Genomic DNA, 25,119 nt, shown 5'->3' with positions numbered 1-25,119 from the left:
TTCGAGGTCGGCAGCAACCCACCGGTAGGACCGCCGGCTTACCGCCGACCATCGTAATGAGGCACATTGCCTCCTCTTTCCATATTCATTATGTTCTCCCCACTTCTCTACTTGCCATCTGTAAATTCTTTGCCCATATATTCCTTGTCACTCATCTCTTTATTCCTGCGTCTACTCTCCAATTCTGATTTCCTCTTTGCCATTATTCCATTGCCTTATTTTCCCATCTTCTTTGCCACCCTGTCATACCTTATCACCTCACTCCATATGCAGTGTGTTCTTTTTCTCTTCCATGTCTCCTCCCTCTTCCTTGCCACTATCACCATCCCTTCCTCGTCTGTCCCTATTGCTTGAGTCCTTTTCACCTTTGCTTGTCGCTTTCTTTTACCCTCTTCCCCTTCCTCGTTGCCCCTCTTCATACTCCTCGTCCTTGTCATCAAATCCTTGCTTGCCGTTCTCTTCCTTCCTTCCTGCCTCTCTATATTTCTTGTTTGTCTTCCTTGCTCCGCCGCTTCCGCTACTAGGGCACAGTTCCCCTTCCTTTGGGACAGTAGTTTGTTGCCCTATTGCCCCCAGTCCACGTCCCGGGGTAGATGGGGGCCGTAGGGGGTCTCCATAGCGACGCGGCGTTCTGCGGTGACGTCATGAGTGGGCGGCGCCCCGCGGCGTGGGCGGCCCGGGAGTGAAATACTAAACGGGAGGCGAGCGAGGAAGCGGCAGCAACGGCATGAGGAGCTGAGCGGGGCCGGAGGAGTCATGAAGACCCCGGGGGAGTCAGGTGCGCCTGGGGGGGGCTTGAGGGGAGCGGGTCACAAGCCCGGGGCGCCCGGGCGGGCTGTCTCTGGGGCTAGCGCATTCACTGTCCCGACACTGCTGCAGCCTGAGTTCACGGAGCCAAGCAACACGCGGACCACAAAGAAACTTCTCTGGGGTGGGGTATCCTGCTCCCGCCCAGTAGTGGCTATGTCGAGGGGCATAAGCAACACCTGCCCGCGCGCCCCTTCCAACAGCAGGAACTCCATAACGAAACTTTGTATCCGCAGAGCGCGGGCCCTAGGAGGGGAGGGGAGGGGGGGGGTTGTTTAAAGCAAAATACTAGTGGCCTTCCGTACAAGGGGTGTTCAGATTGTAGCGCAAACTACTCCATGCTACCCTGTACTTGAGATCGATATATTTGTGCACACAGAGAAGGGAGGAGAAGTGTTGACTTAATCCGCGGGGGGGAGGGGAGGGTATGATAACTTTTTAAGCCCCTCCCCAGGCGCTGTTTATGCACACTGTCTCATGTATGCACACTTGGGAGTTGGGGCAGATGAACTAAAAACACCCTGCTTTAATCCGCACGGAGGGGTGGTGTTGCGTGATAATCTGCCCCACCCCTTCCCTGTGGATGGGAGGACACTGGGACCGGGGAGCCGGTCTCCGGCCGCCTTGCTTTATTCGTCCCGTGGGAGGATGATAAGTTTCCCAGCCCCTCCCCCACTGCCTGATTTCCCCCTTTGGCGCCACCTTAGCCCCCGCCCGGAATCCTAGGCTCTGTGTCTGCTTCTGTTAAAACTTGTTTCCTCCTCTAATTAAAGCCGCGGCAGTCTGGGCAGAGCCTGAAACCTGATCGAAGCAGGCACGGCCCTGTAACTCTGGGCTGTCCCAGGAGTGCCTGTCGCGCTTTGCCTGCACAGCCTTGCCTGTCATTGCACAGCTCTGTCTGTCCATGCTGCCCTGTGCACCCCCGCCTGTTTCCACATCGCCGCCTGTGTCTTTAAGTGCTGCCCTCGGCAGTGATGTAATGTTAGTTTTTGAAGCTCGGATTGAATTCCAGCCTTTTAGCTTTTGGCTCGTGGGATTAGTCAGACAGGGTGGTGTGGGGGCTTTCGCGGGGAGGCAAGGGCTTTAGAGTCAGACGCCATTTACAGACCAGGCCCTCTCCAAGACCTGTCTGGAGAATTTTACAAACAAATGTTGTGTTTTTCTTACAGCTTTTCACTTACCGAATTTCCGTTTGGCTCACTGGACGACTTGTGTAGGTAAACTCCCTCCAGTCGCCTTGCACTGGATTCAGCTGTCCGTGAGCCTTTAGCACCGAAAAATGCTTTCTCCCTGTTTTTTAAAACTAGGTTAATACACGGCTTATTTAAGGTGCCCATGTTTCTTGGGGATGGGGTGCCAAAGGTCCCTGCATGATTTCGTGTCTCACGGCAACGGGAGCACTTTGTACTGTACAATTAAAGGCCTGGGGGCGCTGTTACTGTAGAGCAAGTGGTGGTGTCCTGGGTCCACGTTTTATAGCCTTGTGTGCCCCTATCTTGTATTTCCTAAACGGGGGGAGCTGAGCACTAGCGTCCACAACTGAAGATCTGACTCGCGCTTGTCAACTCCTTATTTTCCTCGCTCGACCCATTCTATGCTTTTCCCAATCTTAACCCTTGCTGTTTATTTCAGAGGCCCTCCACGTGTACATCGGTGTGGCAGAGCCTCTTCTAGGAGTTGAGTTTTGGTCTGGCCAGGAAGCGCCCCACACGTTGTCTGCCTGGGGTGTAGGGGCTTTTGTTTACTTGGGTGTACGGTGAACCCCTGCGTGTCAGTGTCCCCGCGTTATGCGCAATCGCCATGCGATGTGTGCCTCTAAGGGATTTACTTTGTACCCACCCTGGGTGGCCTGGCATCTTCACCAGGGATCGGCATGGTGGGGAGGGAGAGAGGGGGTGGAGGGGTCAGTGTTGCCTGGCTGACGTAGTTCAGACTCGTGCGTATTGCCCCCACGTGGTTAGGAGATGCGGGGGAGGTCTGCGGCTTTCACAGCTCGAGCCGCGGGGGTGCTTTTTGACAGGATGCGCTCTTGAGGGGGCTGAGGCGCGGGATCTCGAAAGACTGGGATAGGGTGGGTGGATTCGAGAACACTTTCCCACTCAGAACAAATGCGGCTGTTGGTTTCTGGTGCAAATCGGAGCCAGCGTGACATAAGAGGCTTCTGTAGAAACGGAACCTGCTCATGGCGTAGAAACGTGTTTTTGCGTGTGTACTACAGTGTTCGATAGGACCATGTGACGACTCCCTCCTGCAATACAATGGAGGGTTCTGTGCTTAATGTGCCGGGTAGTTTCACTTGAGTTCTATGACACAAACACAATTCCTTTAGTTGTACTTTTGGTTGACCACCCGATAACGATTTTTTCAGGGGCTAGAAAATGGGTTCCCTGAATGGTCATCTTCGTCTACTGCCCGCACTCTGCGTTTTACTGGAGTACATCTAATTCTCGGCTCACTTTGTAGATTGTGTGTTGGCATATAAGCGAACTATGGCATTGTTTCGAATCCCTCATTCGTTTCTTAGACTACTCACCAGATTTGGGACCAGAAACCAAATTAATGCCGTTCAGTCCCCGTGCCACCCACTATCCATTTCGACTGTGGAACGAGCTTGGGTGTTCGCCCGCGTGCAGTTGTTCCTAGTTTCCCACGGCCTGTTGAAACCGAGAGCTTCAAGCGTTGGATGAATTTGGCTCGGGATGTGCAGGGCCACATGTTGTGCGTTGTCTCAATGGCCTTTTGACTTGTTCTCGGTGGCATGGCTTGCCCCTCAGCTGGGTATGTCTGCCCAACAAGAAGTCGTGTTATGGTTCAGTCTCTCTCTTCGTACCAGATTCTTGGGGTAACATGGTTGACCTTTTATTTGTTGCCTACCGTGGCTAAACTCGAGTTATGCCTGGGAACGTCTTTTTCTCAACCTTTAGGTTTGTTTGTAGTGTATTCTATCTACATGGAGGTCGTTCAGACAGTGCAAATTCAATATATTCAGGCAGCCAATTGTTGATGCTCTAGCACTGATAGGACGGGGCTCTTGGCGTTTTCGTGCATCATGGATGGTCTTCACCTTAATTTTAATACCAGTTTCGCTTTGCACGTTTTAATGTTTAGTCCCCAATTAATCTGCAGCCTAGAATCCTCCACCACAGGGTATCTGGGACAGACTGACAAATAACCTCATCAAGCTCCTACCCTCAATTTAAAAAGTCGAGACCCACCTCTTCAAGGAGTCTCCTCAACACCTAGGCCACTGCGTCACTCCCTACGCCACCTGACTTTCTAGACTCCATCCACCCCCTCTCCTCCCTGCACAGCTGTACTCCCTCACACCCATGCTGTATATTCGTTCCGTTGTTACCTTTGAAAGAAGCTCTGTTGCTTCTGGAAGCTAGGTCTGCGCTCAATAAATACCATAATAATGATGTAACTCTGACTGCAGTACTGCGTGCTCGTTGGGCCTGTGGGTGTAAGGACCCAGTTGTTTTGCGAGTTATGGTCTTAGGCAGCGTAATGCTACATCTGGGCTAAAAGTTGCTTTTGTCGAAATTCTTACATGGAATATGTTTCTGGTGTGCACTGAGAAAATGGCAACAATCTGACTTAACACGGGTCTCTTTTCCCCAAATACATTTCACATGTCCAAAGATCTCTGCCGTCTAGGGAATGTGAAGGCTGGCGCCGGGCTGGTTCGCCACATAAGAAAACGCATTGGGTCCTCCTTCCTAGTGCCCTTTGATAAGGTCAGTGGGATGTGTCTTTGACGAGGAGGGTCATTGACACCTGGCTCTGTAATCACAGTGAACTTTTGAGATCAGATTGTGCCCCCTGTTATATAATTTAAAAAAAAAATGTAGTTTTTTTTGTAAAACTGTTGCGAAAGTTGGTACCCGTTAGTTCTCGTGCCTTGCAGAAATCCCATGGCATGCGGCTTCCAACTTGTACTTCGTGTAGGAATGATCTATGCTGGGTCTAGGATTTTTACAGTGACAAGGGTTTGGGGGGTCATCACTTGTAATCTCCTGTGGTCAAAGCTCGTCTGCTGGATTGGCCTCATCCCATAATGTTAAGAGAGGATGGATCTTCTTGAAGAGGGGCCCGTTCTTGCTGCACGCCTTTCCCGCCTATGGGTTGGGACTTGTCAGATGCACTTCACCTGTAGCTTCCTTCAGGCGCATTAGTCACTGTGTGACTGTGACTGGTCTTGAGGAATTGTAAGAGGTGTGTGCTTGGTATTTATCTTGGATACTTCTCTACTTGAGGTTCCAACATGAGATATCAACTTATAATAACCAGGCATTGTGACGTTTCTTGGTGGCCCCAGGTTTGGAAGCTATTGGAGGAAGATGTAAATGCTGTGCTTTCTCTAAGAATGGATATTACACTCGCTTGCACCACACCCACTGGGACACTTCTGGTTTCAGGCTCCTTACCCTCATCTCCCTGGGATACTTCTTTCACAGGTGGTTTTGTCACAAGCTGAGTGCGAACGGGGTATTGTGGTTCCCCCTCAATCTGATTTTGCGGGAGGGATTCGACAGGGGTCGTTTTTTCACTCGCCCTCCTTCACTAAGGTTTCCCCAGTTTGGGGACCTCATGCTTGGACACCCAACAAGCTTACATAACCTATTCTTAGCGCCCCCACCCTGATCTCGGCTATTGGGTGGTGTTTGAGCCACCTTAAAGCTGATGCTGTCGGATTAGATTACAGATGGGGAGACATTGCATATGAGGGACACAAACCTTGTATGTGGTGGTTATTTGCCCACTCACTGACTGCCCATGCTAAACCTTATGGCCATTCCCACCCAATTCTGCCCGAAACGCTGCCTCAAACCTTGCCATTAAAATGTGCACTTTAAAGTGCCTGTCACTGTTTTTCTAAGCCATCTTCTGAGAGTTATTTGATTGGACCTGTAGCTAGTTATTGTTATTGTTATTTTGCATTTATATAGCGCCTTATATACCATTGGTATGGTCTGAAGGCGCTGGTAGGTTGAACGCCCTTGGGAACCGAGGTTCGAGTCAGTAGAGAGGGTGGAGAGAGTCAAAAAGGTGCGTGTGCGCACAATGTATGTGTGCAGCTGGTGCGGGGTTAATGTGGTAGCTGCTTCTTAGCGGTAGGTGTGGTGGTTGAGAGGTCAGGAGAATGTGTACGCTCTGGCCGAATTTATCCAGTTCCAGAGTGGCTGCGTTAGGCCTGAGGAGAGACGCCAGGCTGGGGGTGTTAAACCAGCGGTGGTTACTTAGAGTGATGGGGAGTGAACGGGAGATGTTGATATGAGAACAGTTATACCGAATGGTGTCATAGTATCCCTGTGTTCTATTTGAGTGGTGGTGTAAAGAGGAGAGTAGGCGTGGGGTGTGGTATGATATATGTTGATTCAAATTTACGCACACCAATGCATATTATGTAGGTCATGCAATTTATGCGATCAGGAGCACACTCGCGCGTTCATAGTTCGTCTTGCGTGCTCTAGTTAATCCCTCATTTTCAGTGTGCTTCATGCATGCTCTCATGAATTCCAAATGCATGCATTCCCGTCGTCCCCGCGAATGCACTCCAGTCTGTCTATGCGTTCATCCGGTCTGCACGCTTATCTGGTCTGCTCTACAGAGGCGTCGGCTCCACGCAGGCGTCTGCTCCACACAGGCGTCTGCTCCACGCAGGCGTCTGCTCCACGCAGGCGTCTGCTCCACGCAGGCGTCTGCTCCACGCAGGCGTCTGCTCCACGCAGGCGTCTGCTCCACGCAGCTATCTGCTCCACACCGGCATCCGCATCACATGTTCTCGTCCGCTCTACATACGATCGACTGCTACATACAGTCGTCTGATCTAGACACTCGATCGCATCCACACCCGTCAACACCCTTGGTCAATCCGCATGCTCATTGGATCTTCACACTCATCTGGTTTATCGACTTATCGGCACAACTCGTACGCTCTGCTCCCAACACTCGGCCATTCTCCACACTCGGCCATTCTCCACACTCGGCCATTCTCCACACTCGGCCATTCTCCACACTCGGCCATTCCCCACATTCGGCCATTCTCTCCTCCGCCCTCTTATCATCCACATATTCCGCCCTCTTCATTCATCAGCACTCGACACTCATCCATTCTCGACACTCATCTGAATCCGCGTGCTCATGCGCTCTACAATCATTTGCTCTCCAGACTCATCCGCTCTCCACATATTCCGCCCTCTTCATTCATCAGCTCTCGACGCTCATCTGAATCCACGTGCTCATGCGCTCTACAATCATTTGCTCTCCAGGCCCATCCGCTCTCCAGGCCCATCCGCTCTCCAGGCCCATCCGCTCTCCAGGCCCATCCGCTCTCCAGGCCCATCCGCTCTCCAGGCCCATCCGCTCTCCAGGCCCATCCGCTCTCCAGGCCCATCCGCTCTCCAGGCCCATCCGCTCTCCAGGCCCATCCGCTACTCACACTCATATACTCCCCACACTCATATACTCCCCACACTCATATACTCCCCACACTCATATACTCCCCACACTCATATACTCCCCACACTCATATACTCCCCACACTCATATACTCCCCACACTCATATGTTCCGTACACTCATATGTTCCGTACACTCATACACTCCCCACACTCGGTCTGCACGATCATGCGCTCTGCACGTTCTCCAGGCTCATTTGCCGACAGAATTTTCCCTCACATTCGTCCATACTCATCTATACTCATCCATACTTAATCTTTCTTTCCAGTCATCCGGTCGTGTCCTCTATGCTCATCCGCTCTCCACGATCTCTTCTTTCCATTATTCAGTGGTTCTTTCTATTTAATCATTTCCCTGTTTAGATCTAGTTTATTCGTTTCAGTACTTTTTCTTAATGTCCGTTACAATCTAGTTCGGTTATTTATTTATTTTTTTTTTTTTGGTATGTTAGGTTGGTGTTATTGTGATGATGCTGGTTTGGGGCTGGTTGGTTTTAGGGAAAGAGCCAGGTTTTCAGTAGTTTGCGGAAGGCCGTTAAGTCCTGAGTTAGGCGGATGTGGGGTGGGAGCGAGTTCCACAGGGTTGGGGCCAGGGCTGAGAATGATGCTCCGCCTAACCTGACTGAGTTTGTTTTAGGAATTACTAGGAGGCCGGCTGAGCTTGATCTAAGGGTGCGGGTAGGGTGATAAGGTATTAGCTTTTTTTGAAGATAATGGGGTCCAGTTTTATGTAGAGCTCGATGGGTGAGGCATAGGGTTTTGAAAGCCACCCTACGGGCTACCGGAAGCCAGTGCAGTGTCTTAAGGGCTGGGGATGCGTGGTCCCTTGGACCGAGCGCAAGAAGCACTTTGGCTGCTGCGTTTTGTGCTCTTTGTAGTTTATTCAGTTGGTAGGCATGAATTCCGAGGTACAGGGGGGTTGCCATAGTCCAGTCGTGATAAGACGATTGATTGGACCGCGGAGACTCTGTTAGGGAATGAGAGATATGGAAAAATGCGCCTAAGGTTTTTGAGGTGGTAGTGGCAGGACTTTGAGACATTGTTGACTTGGCGCGAGAGTGTTAGGTCGGAGTCCAGGGTGCACCCAAGATTTTTTACTGTGTTAGAGGGGGTCGGTGAGTTGCCCATGGCGGGTGGCCAGGGCAGTGGGTGCGGAAGAAAGAGTTGCCGCAGATCATGATTTCTGTTTTGGAGGGGTTTAACGGGAGGTGGCTTTGTAATAATAATGTCAGAACCAGGTCGGTCTTAAACTACTCTATGAGCACCATGCATATCCTGTACTGAAGTCCTGTGAAAAATAATCCTTGGCAAAGCCAACAGTTTTGGGTTGTGTATAAATATTAGGCATTTATTTGCCAGGCACTGCTATTAGATTCCCGGGTACTCCCTCCATTTTTAGCACCTGCTACCACCAATGGCCAGTTAATAACCTTATGACGGTGCCTCGAAAGCCCAAACTTTTAACATTAACCATGCCTTTTTCACTCGTGTTAAACTGTTGCATTGTTTTCAGCACGGCCACTCAAGGTGAGCAACTTCCACAGTGATCCGTGGAATTTTGGTTTTCCCATGTGGGGATTTAGGGTTGGAAACTGTCAGTACGAAAAATCTTAGAAGACATGCCAGCTTTCTGGAGCTGACGCTGGTTTGGTACTGTCATTTTTACCACTCAACTCTGTATGCTCTCCACCAGGTACTTTCCGAGACAGTCTTCCTTCCAGTACTCCTCCACCTGTGCCCTGGAAGAGCCCAAGCCACGCGTTGCATGTCCTCCAGGGAGAGCTTGTTTATTTCTCTCGAGGTTTGGGGAGCAGTACACATGCAGCGATATCTGGCAACGCGCGAATCCCCGCTGGGGTCGGTGTGTCAGACCTTGTTTTGTTCCTCTGCACGGGTTGGCTGCTGCCTCCTTTTCTCCCCGGACGTGAGACATGGCAGGAATGCACCAACAGAGCGCATGTGTGCATTCCAGGAAGGGCGAAACAAGATGGGAATGTGCACTTTGGAACCGGTGGCCGGGTGGAGGCCAGTTGGGGGCATTGTCTATACTGACAGCAACGCTGTGTTGCTCGCACCTCCGCAAAACTTATTTGCCCCCTTTCATTCATGTTGGGCTCTGAAGTTTCATGTTGGTGTACTCTTTCAGACTGCGTTTGTTTGCAGAACAGAACTTGATTTGCTCGTTCAAACCTACATGCTAAAAGAACACCATTGTAGGAAGGTAAAACCGCGGCTGTTTTTTTATTTATTTTGCTTTTCTTTTGGTACTTCTCCAGTCTGCGCATTTTATGAATCGTCCTGCTAGTGCGCGTGCTCTATTCTACCGTCACAAGCCGAATCTTAGTCTGCAGGCCTCGCTGTTTTTGTGCCATTGTATTCAGCAGCATGTTTTGACATTCTTCCGTGTCAGAAATATGACCCTGCTAACTTTTGCTACGAAACTTGTTTTGATAAGTGTCTCAATGGTGTCTCTTGGTTGATATTTATGTGGTTGACAGTGAGTTTTAAAGTGGCCCCAAAGCAGATGGCTCATTGGCTACTTTTCTCCCCAGTGCGTACTTTCTTGCCTGGGTTCCTAATTTCCTTGGTGATTTTAGAGGTTCTTGTGATTTCCCCAGTTCGGATGATTGGTTTTGTTGCAACACCAAATACCTCATCACTGTGCTCCTTGGTGGAAACTGTTATGTGGCCATACCATGTTCCCTTTAGGGTCTGCCTCTGTGCAACACCTTATGTCTCGGTATTCAATGTTAGTGATAATCCAGCAGAGTGACAGTAACAAACTGGCTGTTAACCGAGTTGTTTGGGCTGCAAGATGACCATTGTACTAAGAATTGAACCTTGGCCCGGTGCAGGAAAGGAGGAGAGTGTTCTTAAATCAAGAGTTACAGTTCGCATTAACATCTCTGTGGTGGTGCTACTCCATTAAGCACTCATTCTACTACTTCACTTTCTTGGAGTGGCTGCACCAAACCAGCAGCAGCTTCTTGATGAATGTTGTACTCATCTAGGAATGTGTCCGTTGGGAGTGGAGGGGGAAGGGCTTGAGGAGGGCCGGTTGGTGGTCGTGTGTGTGTGTGTGGCTTGATTAACTGGAACAAATAATATACTAAATCTGTGTGAAAGGAAGCGTGCATGGACTTTATAACCAAGAGGCTCTCAGTTTGTCTATCTGGAGTACCACCTATCCTATTTCAGTTAATAAATTGGCAGGGTCTACAAGACGCAAAGAGTGCTGGGAGCTGGAGCAGCGGCCGGGTCGAATAAACTGACCATTGTTAGACGGAAAAGTATCATTTTAGTTAACGACTCTTTTGTAACTTAATTGGTGGTACCGGTAATCATGTGTCTGTATTACTTGTTTTCTCTTCACCTTTTCATTGTACTTATTCCCCTTTAGCTTGTTTCCACCATTAGAGGCCAAGCCGCCTTGGTGTTCCTGGGCAGCCGGGACCTAGAGCAAGGAGTGCTTTAAATACCAGCAATTTGTAGTAGTTATGACATCTGGGGCATGTGGAAGTCTGCTGCGGGGAGGGAGAGCTAAAATTGGTCTGTTATTTGGGAAGCTGAAACCAGTCTTCCTCAACGCTATGCCCATGTGTTGGGCGCAGGAAACTCTGGAATTAGATTGAGCTCATGGGCTATATTAAGGGGACAAGAATGCTCAGCCGCTCGTCAGACACGCAGAAGGAACAGCACTATCTCAAGTTCATCGTCCTGGGTGCGGTGATGGCTCCTGGTGGATGCAGAGCATACTGGGCTGCCCTGAGCCCATTGCAAGTAGACTGTTTCCAAAACGGAGTGCCAAAGGAAAGCGGGCATTGCCGGGTGCTTCAGCTGGTGAGAACTCCTGCTTGCATGGGCTGTGCTTCAGTTTGCAAGGCAGGAGCCCTGATTTTTGGGCCATTTCTCCGATTGGAGAAGGGGGGGTGTTGAATACATGTTGGCAAAGCTGTATCAAGTCATTGCAAGACTTGATGGTTGGGGTTCCACCTCCGTGTGAATCCGCCTCGTTTACATGGGACTATCAGGGCAGTGTTTCAGAAGTGGGTATTCATGTCTCTAAAGAATGTACAGAAGGGAGGGCCTACGACTGATTAAACACGGTACTAGCATATGTCCACACACATTGGGCAAACCACTGTGTGGATTTTTTTTTTGCAACACACCAAACCTACATCCAAAAGTGAAATGACAGAACAACATTTTGCTGTGAGGACTGTCGGTTCTAACAGGACAGGGATAGGATCTATCCTACGATCAGATGCTTATCACGTGTCCTTCCCGGATATTATCACGTTCCAAACGTGACGTGCATACACTAGTCATTTTCGGGCAACGCTGCTCTTGTCCCTATCTGACTACAAACGAAGTGCCGGATCTTCCATTATGTGTAGCCATCAGGCAGCTAATTAATCTGATGCATCATTGCTGCAACGTGGCATCTCTTTAAATTGGTCCTCTTTGTTCTAACACTTAGACCGGAGGTAGTAGTTTAAATATTCTAGCGAGGCCACTAGAACAATTGTGTAGGCTCGCCACTCCTTGGATTCCCCACTGTAACTTTTGTATAAAGGAGGTTCTGTGCCGGCAGTTATGTGCTAGTCATAACCTTTCTGGCCAATGCAGTAACACCTGTCTGAAATGGAATTGTCATAGGTTATGTCTCGGACTATGTGAAAGATGCTGTCTTTTAGGAAGGAAAATGGTTGCAGGGCATCTCATTCCCAAACATATCCACAAGAGAACCAGGATTGGTCAAACTGAGCAAGAACGCAAGCAAGGTGGGGGCCTCGTGGGAGCCATCGTGTTCATGAACACCTATCACCAGATTGTCTTTGCTGTAGAACAGCAACAACTATCGGTATCGGACATGTGACCCAACTGCTAATTGGGGTATAGTGGAAGAAGCCCTATGCGACTGGGATATATGCCCAAAAGAAGCCTTCTATGCCCTCCTGGAGATAGAGGGATATTTCCCTCCCCCACCACCTTCCAGGCTGTGCCATTGTGGCGGGCATCAATTGCATCTTGGAACTGTCCCAACTAGTATTTTCTTTCTCTCAATCCGGAGTTTAAAAAAAAATGCAATCTTAAGGACACCACTGGCTTACTCCATATGGTGAAAGAATTAAGCAGAACACCCACATTTTGACTACCCTTGATGTAGAGTCCCTCCATACACAAGCATATTGTCTGGGAGGATAGCTCAGCGTCAACGTGCTCACCTTGGAAGCAAGATGACACGAAGCAACACAGGTTCAATCCGCGCTTAAAAACCTCTTGCTATTTAAGCGCGTTTATAAATATGCAACTAAAACAAACAATTCCTGTAACACCTCAATGCCTGCTGGCAGTGTGAGAAATAAAAAAAAAAAATGATAGACCAAGTCTTGGATGAGCGAACACCAGCAATGGAAAATCCATGTTTTTATTCGTTCTCCAACTTGCTGCAATTGCCCTCACCAAGAATGTCTTTATGCATAAAGCAGAGATTTGCACACAAATGCTCGGGCACCTCTATCGATGCAACATTTGCACTTTCTTTAGCAGAGGTGTACATGGCAAACTTTGAGACCAGGAATATATTTGGGCAGGTGAATCGCTTTAAAGAACACATCACACTTTGGACTAGATGATTTTTATTTACTGGTGACCAGATAGCATTCAAGGAGTTTATTAACTGGCTGAATAGTAGAAACAGATGACTAAAATTCACTTGCACACTAAAGAGCTGATCCGCCGTGGGGATCCAGGCAAAAGATGGGATCCTGATGGCTTCCGTCTTTAGAAAAGAGACTGATCACAGTTCCCTCCTACAGTACAGCAGTTTTCATCTGAGAACCTTATGGGATAGTTTGCCCTTTGGGCAGTTCATTAGGTACAGAAATAACTGCTCCGAACTGAGAGAATATGACTCTCGGCTGAAGCCCTCACCACATGTCTCAGGAGGTACCCCAAGAAATTGATTAAACATGCAAAAAAACGAGCATGCCTCATCCCTCGGGATATGACTTTACAACAAGACAGATAACTCAAAGAAGAAGAACAGACAACAGCTGTTTTCGGTCACTCCAGTAAAATTTAATAGAATTATTTTTAAATATATATATATATATTTTTTTTAAGTCATTTACCAAATGTGGGTACTTCCAGTCTGCCCTATCCACGTTTTGCCATCAAAAGAAGAAAAAAAAAATGTACTAGACACATTAGTGCACTCTTATCAACCACTCCCAGTTGTTGAACATCGGGGTACGGATGGACCACAAGGACACTTGCCCTGCACCCAGTGCACTGGGTGCCCTGTAACATCATGCACAGATTCAATCTAATTAGTCCTTGAACATATGTCCTGAATCAGGTCTGGGTGAGACAACGCACCACTAGTAGAACGCTTTCAAAGACCCCACCACACGGTCATCTCTGCTGGACCATCATCGATAAAGTGATCTGTGCCCATGAAGTGGGGAGGAGGGGTCCCTATAACAGCAATGGATATTTAAGCTGAAAACAGATCGAGTTGGTCTAAATGAGTTGATCGCCTGGCGGGCATTAGTCGTGTTGTAATGATCTACGACATAGAGAATGCCTCTTTACAGAGTCTCTGATAAAACCATTATGGCCACTCCCTTGAGAGTCCCCTGCCGCCAAGGAAAAAAATTGTTCAAAGGGCAGCATCTTTCACACATTCACAAGACTTATAACAAATATGACCAATGCCGTTACAGATGGGTGTTACTACATTGCCCAGAATGCAACAGGTTGTGATTCAACTGCAGGCACAGAACCTCCTTTATTTAGTGTGGAATCCAAGGAGCGGCAAGCCTACACGATTGTTTTAGTGGCCTCGCTATAATATTTAAACTTCTACCTGCGGTTTAAGTGCTATAACAAAGGGGACCGATTTAAAGATATGCCACGTTGCAGCAATGATGCCTCTGATTAAGTAGCTGCTTGATGACTATACACATGGTCTGATGTAGGATCAGGCACTTAATTTGTAGTCCAATGGGGACAAGAGCAGCCATTACCTGACCATGACGAGTGTATGCACGTTGTGCATTTTGAAGGTCCTAATATCCTGGAAGGACGCGTGGTGAGCATCAGATGATGCTTTGTCTGTACCGGCAAGAGGCGCGCGAACAGGGAAGCGGCACCAGTAGCACGTTACTGGCAGCCATGGATAGAAGATCTTGCTACAATTGCAACCTGAGCGGTAGGTGTTTAAAATCAAACGGTAGATGATAAGTACAGGTGTAGCTGGGCAAAAGCATCAGTATTTACTGAGCGGCTACACAAACATGATTACTGTTGTAGGGCTGAGAAGGGCATGCCAGCCTTTACAAACCAGCTGAATTTCAAGCAGCGACTAACTGCGCAGGCCAGCACCTTTCAGAAGGTCCCACATGCAGCGCTAAGGTCGGTGTTAAAGAAATATGTAGTGTTACATTATGATGACTTAAGTTAATGCCATGAGAATGGAGTGCACCATGAGTAGCCAAATCAGTGGAACTAGTTTTCTAGGTATAATATACCCACAGAAAGTTATGGGCAATGCTGCATGGGCATCCCACAAGCGAGGCAGGGTAACTGCTGTTACCATCGGCAGCTGGGAGAGGGGCAGCCCCAACCCCCCGCGCCTGCTCCTCTCCTTCACTCCCTCCCCTCCCCCAGCTACGGAGACACGCAGTCTCGGCAGCACAAAAGCCATGGAAGGGCAAGGTGTGAACAGTCAGCGCACCCTTCCTCCAAACGGCAAGGTGCTAAGCGCCATAAGGAAACAACCATCAGGCAGGGCCCCGGTTCAAAGATCTGCCCCCACCAGGGGGTCAGAAGTCGGCTATCCGGCCGGGGGTTGCAACAACAGCGGCCCCCACCACATACACAACACACACCCAGGGCCTCCCTGGGTCCTATAAATGAGAGCAGCATGCTCAGAGTAAACGCAATCCGTTTGTGGACCCTGAACGGGGACCCAAGCAAACGGGAGGTTCACTGTTGACTCAGTGTCTTCCAAATCTTCTTGCTTCTTTACCACAGAACCCACCCACCCTACAAAGGGGTCGAAGAACAAGAAGTACAAGGCGCTGTACGGTGCCCACAACAAGTCGTGGGACACAAGAAGGCGGCACGGGTCCGAGGGGGTAACCTCAGGACCCGGTGCCCAAAAGTATACCATCATGATATGTGATATTGTCATAACCCATATCTGTACAATAAAATCCTACGGCCTTTTTATTGCCAACACTTGAAACAAGTTGTGAGTTTATCATTATGGGTGAGGGTTTGGGGTTCGGCCATTACTAATGCATGCATATGCTGTGTGCAAAGTACTTGATACCATGATTATGCTTTTTCAAAGTCGTGGGCCAAGAAAAACGAAACGCCTGATATTACCATCATGTGGCAGAACGAAAAATCCATAAGCCTCAGTAACAGGTAATGGTGAGTATACCATGCTGACATTAAAAATACCGTCCTGAAGAAAGTGGGTATAAGCAAAACTGAATCGGTGGACATTGACCATTACTGGATAGGCACCACAGTGTTAGCTGGGGATATTCCCAAGATAGGCAGGCGAAGTGTAGATCCTCACCCTGTCCTATGTTAGTACTGACAGTTGAGTAAGTACTGTCACTTCACTTTTGCATGTATTTGGTGTGTTGCAAAATATTATAACGTCATCCTGTCTCCGATATACTTTTTTTGCTATTGACTCTCCTGTTACCTGAAACACAACGTTGTGCGTGTGCCCAGAGAGCATGGAAGGAGATGGGAGGAAATGAACTGCCTGTTTGGGCTTCCATCACTAATAGATGGAAGGGTGGCACCCTGCCTCTTCCTTATTTTTTGGGCTCTGCCTGTAAGCCCCTCACGGAAGTTCATAGAAACTATTTTGGCGGGAAGGGGCTTCCATAAACAATTTGTCCAAGGATGTGGGCCGCCTGCACAGTCGGTATTCTGTGTTGCACTGCTGTTCTTCACAGACTTGTAGGAAAGGCCCATCACTTTTATTTTTTTTAATAGGTAATTATTTTGCTCTGTCTGTAACTGCGGGTTGCTTCCGGTGGGGTGGGTTGGTGACATAACCTTCTTCGAGGGCACGGTTGGAGATGTTTCTTTCTCCCTTTTTGGCTGTTGCCTGTTATTAATTTTGTCATTTCGGTCCAGAACGCGCCATTCATTACGTTGTACAATGTTACCATCGCAAATGATCGGGGGTTGTAAACGAGTTCCACCTAGGCTTTTGTTGTGGATTTGACTCCACTCGATGCCAGTGGCCTTTGCTTCTGACTGGATGGAGAGCGAGGATGGTTGCCAAATGATTAGCAAGCAGAAACTTAGCTGAGTTAATAAACTTCTGTACTTTAGCCAGGTTTAATATTTACCGAATTTCATCAGTTCTACATGCTGGGATGGGACTATGGCATGCCATCAGTGGGTATATTCAGATTCGTTCTTTGGGGCTACAATGTTCTGAGGTGCCAGGATTTCACGGCAAAAGCACTTGCTTGGTATGGGGCATAGTTAATGGCCAAATATCACCCAAGAGGGCTTAGGCGGCTTTCCTTCTGCTGCTCAGTATCGCCTGCTCCTTCCTGCATCCACTGCCTAAGCTGACGCCACTATAGATATGTTGCTCCGTCTTTTTTATTTTCTTTTATTTTTTTTATCTTTATTTTTTTACATTTTATTTTCTTGTAGCCTGCAGATTTGCCCGGTCTGGTAACATAGGTTCCTGGGCCATTGACAGCGGATGTAACCTGCATGCGCAGGATAGATTTTAGTGTTAGAGAGAAAATGACTGCTTACTGGAACAGCAAGAGGTAATGGTAACTTGCATTCCACACCAAGAAATTGTCTGTGGTATGTTTCAGTTAGCCTCTGACTAGCTGTACAGAGTGTGGGTAGCTGGCATTTGGGCAGCACAGTACTGTGAAGTGTGCGTTGGTATGTGTGTCCATGGGAATTGGTCCTTGTCAGGTGTGTGTATATAATCACCAGTAAAGTTATTGTGGACTTCAAAAAGCTTTGTGAAAACACTTCATGTGAGTAAAATATTTAATTTGAGCCAACTCACAAATGCGAACTAGTGCAGGTGAACTCCCAGCCAGCGATGGTTACTAGATGGCATTGTGGCTTAAATATTTCACATTTCAGGTGAAAAGTGTGCGCCCCCCCCCCCCCCCCCCCTCAAGCCTTTTTAAACCCACCATAACTTTGGAAATGCTGATCCACCATCCCATGTCAAGCTCTGGGACAAGGTCAACATAACCTCAGATCTGGCAGACTCCCTCCCCCTCCCTACCAAAGGAGGACCACTGTCAATTGACCTCTTCGACGCATGGCTCTCCAATGCCCTACTACCACTCGCGCCCACCCCCCAAGATCCACGCCTGTGCGATGTGGTTCAATTTCTCCACCCCCCCCCCCAAATCATGAAATCGCTTCCTAGAAAGTAGATGGCGACCCAAAATAAATCGCCCTATGCCCATCAACATCCGATCATCTACCAAGCTGAAATCCATAAGAATCCTTTGACCTGAATAGAATAGCCAAATCCCATAACAATACAGATCGTAACAAGATAACAGAGTTCATGCCCTCCCCCCTATGTGTCCCAATCCCTTGCAATGCCCTCTCTGATAATTTCCATAACACAGTGCTAGAAAGAACACACGCCATCAACGCACAACTGGCAGCACTCCCACCCTATACCCACTTTCCCCAACCACCTTACCCCACCTCTTATCTGTAGTCCTGAGTTCCTCAAACTACGGCTGCCCATCAGGATCCCTGAGTGACCCATGACCTCCCTCAAAGAAATCTTTGCCTTGACATGTGCAGGAAGCGTCGATTGGATGTATCCTCAAACACCTCCCTCACCTCAGGCATTTTCCCAGAAGACTTCAAAGCATCCCAAGTCAAACCCCTCCTTAATAAACAATCTCTTGGTCCCCTCCGACTGTCAAACTACAGACCGATTTTTAACACTTGTTTCCTAGCTAAACTCATGTACCACGCTGCCTACTCCCAACTCGCTGTTTTCATGGAAACCAACCACCCCTGAGACCTCCCACCCCCTCCTGCCCAGTCCGGTTTCAGACCCCCTTAACGGAACTAAATCATTCTCCCTACTACTTGACCTCTCTGCATCATTTGACACCACCAACCACGGTTTACTCATTGACGGGTTCCACTCCCTTGGCATTAGGGACACAGCACTGAAGTGGATCTTTTAATTCCCCGCAAATGGACACCAAATCACCTACCTCCATCCTTTCACATCCGCCGTTTGACCCGTCAGTAACTGAGTCCCCCAAGCCACCTGCCTAATCCCCCCCCCTCTTCAAACTCTACATGAGCCTTCTCCCTGCACTTATACGCACACACCTCACCAGCTACAACTACGCTGACAGTACCTAAATCATTTTCAGAATCCTTAAGTCAGTCTCCACCCTCCAACCAGACCTCGCATCCTGCCTCTCAGACCTTGATTGCTGGATGACCCCTCCTGCTCAATCCCGGGAAAACGCATCATCTGTGGGGAAAATGGCCCTCTTCCCACAACCTACCGCCTGGCCTCCCTCCTTGCACCCACCCACCAGTCAAAAACCCAGGGATGCACAATGGACACTGACCTGACCCAATCGCAACACAACACTGTCAAAATAACACATTTCCCCTTCTCCTATTCCCCCAACCCACGCAATCGTGTCCATTGTCCTCTCCTGGCTAAACTACGCAACCTGTCTATCTGGGCGCCCCCGCCTACCAACTCAAAAGCATCAGAGTCTGGAACTCTGCAGCCCTTCACTGGCTCCCAATCGAACGACGGGTCACTTTCAAAGTCATGTGCATCACTCACTGAGAACTACACAAGACGGGTCCCCAAATACTTGCAACAGAAAATCTCCAACTAGAAACCTGTGATCGGGCACTACACTCCTTCTGATTTCTTCCTTTCAAATCAACCATAATTGGAGGCACCACTGACTCTCTGGAATTCTTTGCTGCTTAACATTTGATGTATAGCGGACCACCTGACCTTCCAGAGGGCCTGCAAGACATGACTATTCTCATGGCTTTTCTCCTTTGCACCATGATTAACCCTGCCCTCTCCCCTGAACTAACTAGTTAATCCCAGGAGGACCAGAGAGTGAGCAAATCAGAACAGTGAGCCAGTGTGTTGTATTTGGAGGAGTTGTGAGGGTGACCTGTGTATTGCACTTGAATTAACGGTGGTGCATCTGGGTGAACTTTGGGGGGGTGGCTGGGAGATTGGATTCTGATAGATTTTCATGGGTGGCCCAGGTATTGCATCTATGAATTGTGAGGGTAGTTAATGTACTGTATTTAATTACAGTCCGATGAACTTTGAGGGTGTACAATGTTTTGCACTTGAGTCTGGGGGCAGCACATGTATGACACTGAAACACACTTGTAGGGTGGCCATTACGGAAGCCATGAAGATGACCAATACTGTATTATTCCAAGGGAATCGCCCCAACCATTAAAATGTATCTATACCCCACACCAGAATTCTCACATTGTCTTTCTTGCATACTGTCCTGATTACCCCCTATGCACTACCCAAGACATTTTGCACAGCACCTCTGCCACTACCCAAGACATTTTGCACAGCACCTCTGCCACTAGAATGCAGCCTGCGTCCTCCCCCCACCCCTTGATAACTTTGGCCTAGTTGCACACATAATAAAGATTGCCCATGCTTTCAGCGCAGGGTAGTCTTGATTCTAAAGACATGGAGGCGAGCATTATGCATATCTTTATTTGTTACTGCTCTCACAGCATTTCAAATTTCTTAAAACATTTAAAACTTTAAAAACTCATGTTTTTTGTTGCCCCCGAAGCTCTATATAAAAGGGGGTGGGGTGTAGAGTTTCAAAATAAATGTTCCATGAACTACAAATCCCCATAATACTCTGGTTCTGAGTAGTTCGGGGCTGCTCCTGCTGGCCCTTCAGGATCTGCCCTCACCTATAAATAAGCTGCCTACTCCTTTCTTTGGCAGCGAACTGCGCCTTAATCTGAAACGCAACAGTCAAACTGTAACCATAACTTAACTGTCTCTTGCCATAACCAATGCCCTGTCATGTTGACGACAAAGAGGTACTCTCAGAATTTCCACCAGTGATCTGTGCTCTGCTCACCGCTCAGGTCGCCTTCTGTTCATCTTCTGAAACAAACGAGATGCTATCATAAGGGTGGGAAATACGCAGACCTACAGCTCAATACATTTCACTATATGGACCCACCTGCGTATTCAGGGTGGGATATAATGCCTGCCTCTGTCTTTAATAGAATCAAGACTACCCTGCGCTGGAAGCATGGGCAATCTTCATTCTATGCAAAGACCGGAGGCGAGCATTATGCTTGTTCAAAGCCATCACCCTATTCGCTATCTGAGAAATAAGGCTTAAAATGGAGTGTCTTAATGTTGATTCGTTAAACCAATCTGCCGATTTCATGATCTCTTGTAAGGGTACCCCTGTCGTAAAGGTTGGGTGCCATTGCGCCCCTTGCAGAATGTGCGCCAAACTTCAATACGTCAATACCTGCCCAATGCATAACCTCTCTGACCCATCTAGCATATTGTGGCTGGTGCTACTGCATGATGGGGCTTACTGCATGCAAATCGGAGCTGTGTGACCCCTCTCTGCTTCACTTCTGCCGTGGCTAGCTCATAATCTTTTATACGCTACGCATAGCTTGCTATTGTTAGGGGAAATGCAGGCATGAAATAATTGTAGTCTGACTTCATTCTGTTGAAGGCCACCCCTGTCTATCTTTAGCGCTTGTCGTCCGAAACTCTTCTGCATGCTGTTAAACGGAGAACGATCGCTAATTTCCTCGAAAGTCGAGGGTGAAAATCTCCTTTTCTCCGGCCAAGTTAAGAACACCTGAAATACTACATGGACGTCGCAGAGAACGGCATATCTAAGCTCTGGCAGCTTCCACAATTTGATGACTTGGAGCAAACGCAGCACCACTGGGTGTTTTCCTACCGGTCTACCATAGCGTGCCCTGATGATATAGGTGACCTATAAACTGACTGTCCTGTAGGTGTAGCCATCACAAAATCTCTGCCAAAAAATTCAGTATGTGAACTAGAGGGGGCCGACACGGGATGAACACCAAAGCTCGCACAGTAGATTAACCAGCGTGTCCACACAGCACCATAGCTCCTAATGGTGGAAGGCGCCCATGAGTCTCTAACACAGTCGGCAGCGAGTTGTGAAATGCCTGGCAGTTCCCATCACTGCCTGAAACCCTGCATGCCATCAGGCGCAGGAGGGTGAAGTTGTCCACTCAGTCCCTGCTGGATGTTCTGCCTGTGAGGGAGTCTCCTTGGGGAAATTCGTGGAGTTCCATCACTACTGGAAATCATGGCTGGGACTTCCATAACGGTACTACTAGCACCAGATCTGCCCAGTCCCTGCAGACTTTCGCTAGCAGTACACGATGAACGGAGGGAACGCGTAGTGAACTACTCCCGTCCACTGTTGCAAGAACGTGTCTGTCCCCACTGCTCCTGTGTCTATCCTCCAGCTGAAGTACCTGGGAGTCTGCGCGGTGAGCCTGAATGCTGATAGATCAATGTCTAGAGGACAACAGATCTCCTGGATTATTGCAAATACCCCTAGGTGTAGCCCCATTCGCTGGAGTCTATACCCCTGGCAAATATTCTACAGACACTGATATCTGATGTTGTAGGCAGTGATGCCAAAAGTCATTCGCCAGTTCTGCTAGCATCCTGGAGGAGGTCCCTCCCAACTTGTTTTATATATCGAACGGCCGAAATAGCATCCATCTTGAGAAGGATGCAACTATTGGCTCGGCCTTTGGTAAAGGCGTGTACGGCGAAGGAACCCGCCAGGAGCTCTAGAGGTGGAGCTCTTCTTCGGACCATTTCCCTCCTGTTTCTAACATTCCGCGCTGCACTCCCCAGCTGGCTCTGCTCGTGTCTGATTCTGTGACTAGGTGTGGGAGTCTCTGAAAATTGACCGGCTGGTGTAAGTTTCCATGTTCTGGAACCACCAATGCAGCTCCGTAAGATCTAGTGCAACGAACTGATGGTAGCCTAGGCCCCCTCTGAGTTGACTGATCTTCAGTCTCTGAAGAGCCCTGTAATGAAGCGCCCCCTGAAAGATTGCTTGGATCGAAGCTGCGAGTAGACCCACTATCTGAGCTAGATTGCGAAGCAAAATAACTAACTTTCCTCACAATCAGTCTGCAGCTTTTATTTTTTTGGGAGAGGGAGAGGGACACAGACACTCTGACACTGACTTTTGAAAATTGTCCAGGTAGACGATCATATTTCCCACCCCCTCCCGAATGGCTGCTGCCACTGGTCGCATAATCTTGGTAAAGGTCCACGGGGCTGATGGGAGGCAAGTGAACCTCCAGATCTTTGCCCCACCAAAAGCGAAGGTATCTCCGGTGTTCTACTGCTTTCGGAATGGTAAGATATGCGTCTTTGAGATCTAAGCCGATGAGGAACATCCCCTGTCCTGAGGAGGTCTCATAAAAGTTGAATCCTTTCCATTGTCAAGTGTCAGTACGTAATCCATTTGTTCAGACTCGGTTGATCACGGGTCTCACCTGTTCTCTCTTCACCCCCTTCACCCCTCACAGCCCCCCCCCTGTGTACCAGGAACATGTTGCTGAGGAAACCCAGGACCACTTGCACTTCTGGATCCATCCCTGGTTTGCTCGCTAGCCTGCGCAATTTGCTGAAGAGCTGTTCTTGGTCCACTAGGGTCACTTGCATTGCTGGGGCCTCTCATACTTGGGATGGAAATCCGACGAACTCTAGTTGCATGCCTTATCGCTTACAGCAATCCTGCATCGCTGGATTGCTTGCGCCATTTGGCAAGAACAAGAGCGCCCCCCCTCCACTCTCTCGGGGTAACTGTTCTCTGGGTACTCGCCGGCAGGTGCACTTTGTTGTCTGTACGCCCCTCTTCCTCTACGGTTCCTGGGGAAGTGGGCTCCATCAGGGAAGAATGTATCTAGTTGCCTACTCTCCCAGTACTGTGCTTTGGGCCATTGGGGTCTCCGATGCATTCCTAAATGACAGGATGACCGACGACCGACAAATTCCCCCCACCCTCCACCGCCACCCCCCCAACCCCCTGTCCTGGGAATATTTTTTTGGATGGAGCTCTTGAGCCTTCTCTAGGGCTGAGTAAGTTCCCACACTGCACCATTCCTTGTTTCCCCGAAGAGCAAGCCCTTTGCGCCCTCTCCTGCTTGGTATGAAGCTTAATCACTGAGCTTGTTAACTATCTTCAGCAACACTCCTCTCCTCCGATGAAAGAGCGCGCCTGATGGGCAGACTGCTCATTGTGCCCAGCTACCTAGGGCAGGCGTGTCTACGGGCGCTCCTGTATCTATGGCCCTCTCAGCCAGGTCCATAATCTTCATGTACCCGCCAGATCTAGGAGTTTACCCTGGCATCCTCGACATCCCGGTCCACTCCTTTTCAAATATCCTTGGCTGCTTTGGTGACAAAGGTTACCACCATCTTCGGATCTAAGTCTGGGGTATCCGTCGCCTTGCCTGGAAGGTCTGGCCTAGGGCACTCCGCCCTCATTTTGGATCAGATTTCACTGTCCCTCGCCTACACAAGTAATTGGAAGATCTGATTCCCTTGCGCTGACCATGTGCTAATATATTGTATTGTGCGTTGCCAACAACCAATTCCACACACATACATTACTATACGCTATACAAACATTGAAAATGCCACAGGGAAGATTACTTATCTCTTGAGGCAGCAACAAAGAAAGAGGAGTAGGCTCTGGGAGGAGGCTTACTTGTAGGCGAGGGGAGATCTTGATAGGCCAGCAGGAGCAGCCGAGGACTACTCGGAACCAGAGGATTATGGGTATTTATAGTTCATGGAACATTTCTATTGAAACTCTATAACCCCCAACCAAGATATTGCCCGTACTTGGGTCCCCAAGGGCATTCAACCTAAAGCGTGTTGAGACCATACAGCGCTATACACCTGCCCATTATATTACATTAAAGCAGTGTTTGAAGCTACGCCTCCTGAACTCTTCCCTTGTTGCGAAGCCCATGAGAATGCGGTTGATGGACAGAGTGCATCATGGGGGTGAGGGGTGAGGGAGAAATGCTGGTCACAGTAAACAAACTTCACTTGGTGTAGTTCAAAGACACAACAAACGTTTCATAGTTATGTTTTAACAGAAATGTAATATACGTGTGATTGGTGGGGGTGAAGTGGCCAATGGTCCTTAACGCGTGCCAGGCCCTTTGACTGCTTTAGCTGGCTTGGCAGGTTTTGGGGCATTGCCCTAGCCCATGCAGCGTCCTTGGTCATGGCCAGTGATCCATGGACCCTTTTTATGGGGGTTGTGGCCAAACCCATTGGCTTCTTAGGATGGCTTTGCGTCGCCATCTGGTAATGGGCCATGGCGTCATCCGTTTGATCTAGTTTTCAGTGATGTCTTTAATATGCTCATGAAGTGCACAATGTGGGCGGGAGGTGGGGGGGCTCTGCATTATGGTTGCATAGCTTCCAACACTTGCCGAGTGGTAAAGGTTGTTAGCATAACACCATCACCTTCACTTAAACTAAAATGTTTCACTGCATATAGTTACTTGATTGTTATGAGCTCAAAGAGATGTGGGGTAAACGGCAGATTAGTCTGAACAAACCTGGAAATGGGAGCGTTGCATTATCCGTGAATGGTTTTTGGCCAGTGTTAAGTTACTTGGAGATTACTAGTTTAGAGACGCTGTATTAGCCATGCAGTGTTGTGTCCAGGCGCAGAGCACTGCTATGTAAATGACAG

At 48.7% G+C, this 25,119-nt stretch overlaps 1 protein-coding gene across 1 annotated transcript in view; it reads left to right on the top strand.

Moving 5' to 3' along the window:
• Positions 1–642: 642 nt before the first annotated feature.
• ERF (ETS2 repressor factor) overlaps positions 643–25,119 on the top strand; it is a 216,325-nt gene continuing 191,848 nt past the window's right edge. Inside the window, exon 1 of the mRNA XM_069640954.1 lies at positions 643–778. Within this exon, the coding sequence (XP_069497055.1) occupies positions 757–778 (22 nt within the window). The 5' untranslated portion in view covers positions 643–756. The remainder of the gene's footprint in view (positions 779–25,119) is intronic.

This window comes from Ambystoma mexicanum, chromosome 1q (genome assembly GCF_040938575.1).
Source record: "Ambystoma mexicanum isolate Mex_15411 chromosome 1q, UKY_AmexF1_1, whole genome shotgun sequence".
Lineage (NCBI taxonomy): Eukaryota > Metazoa > Chordata > Amphibia > Caudata > Ambystomatidae > Ambystoma > Ambystoma mexicanum.
The sequence above is the reverse complement of the archived record's forward strand: the minus strand, read 5'-3'. Positions and strand labels throughout refer to the sequence as shown.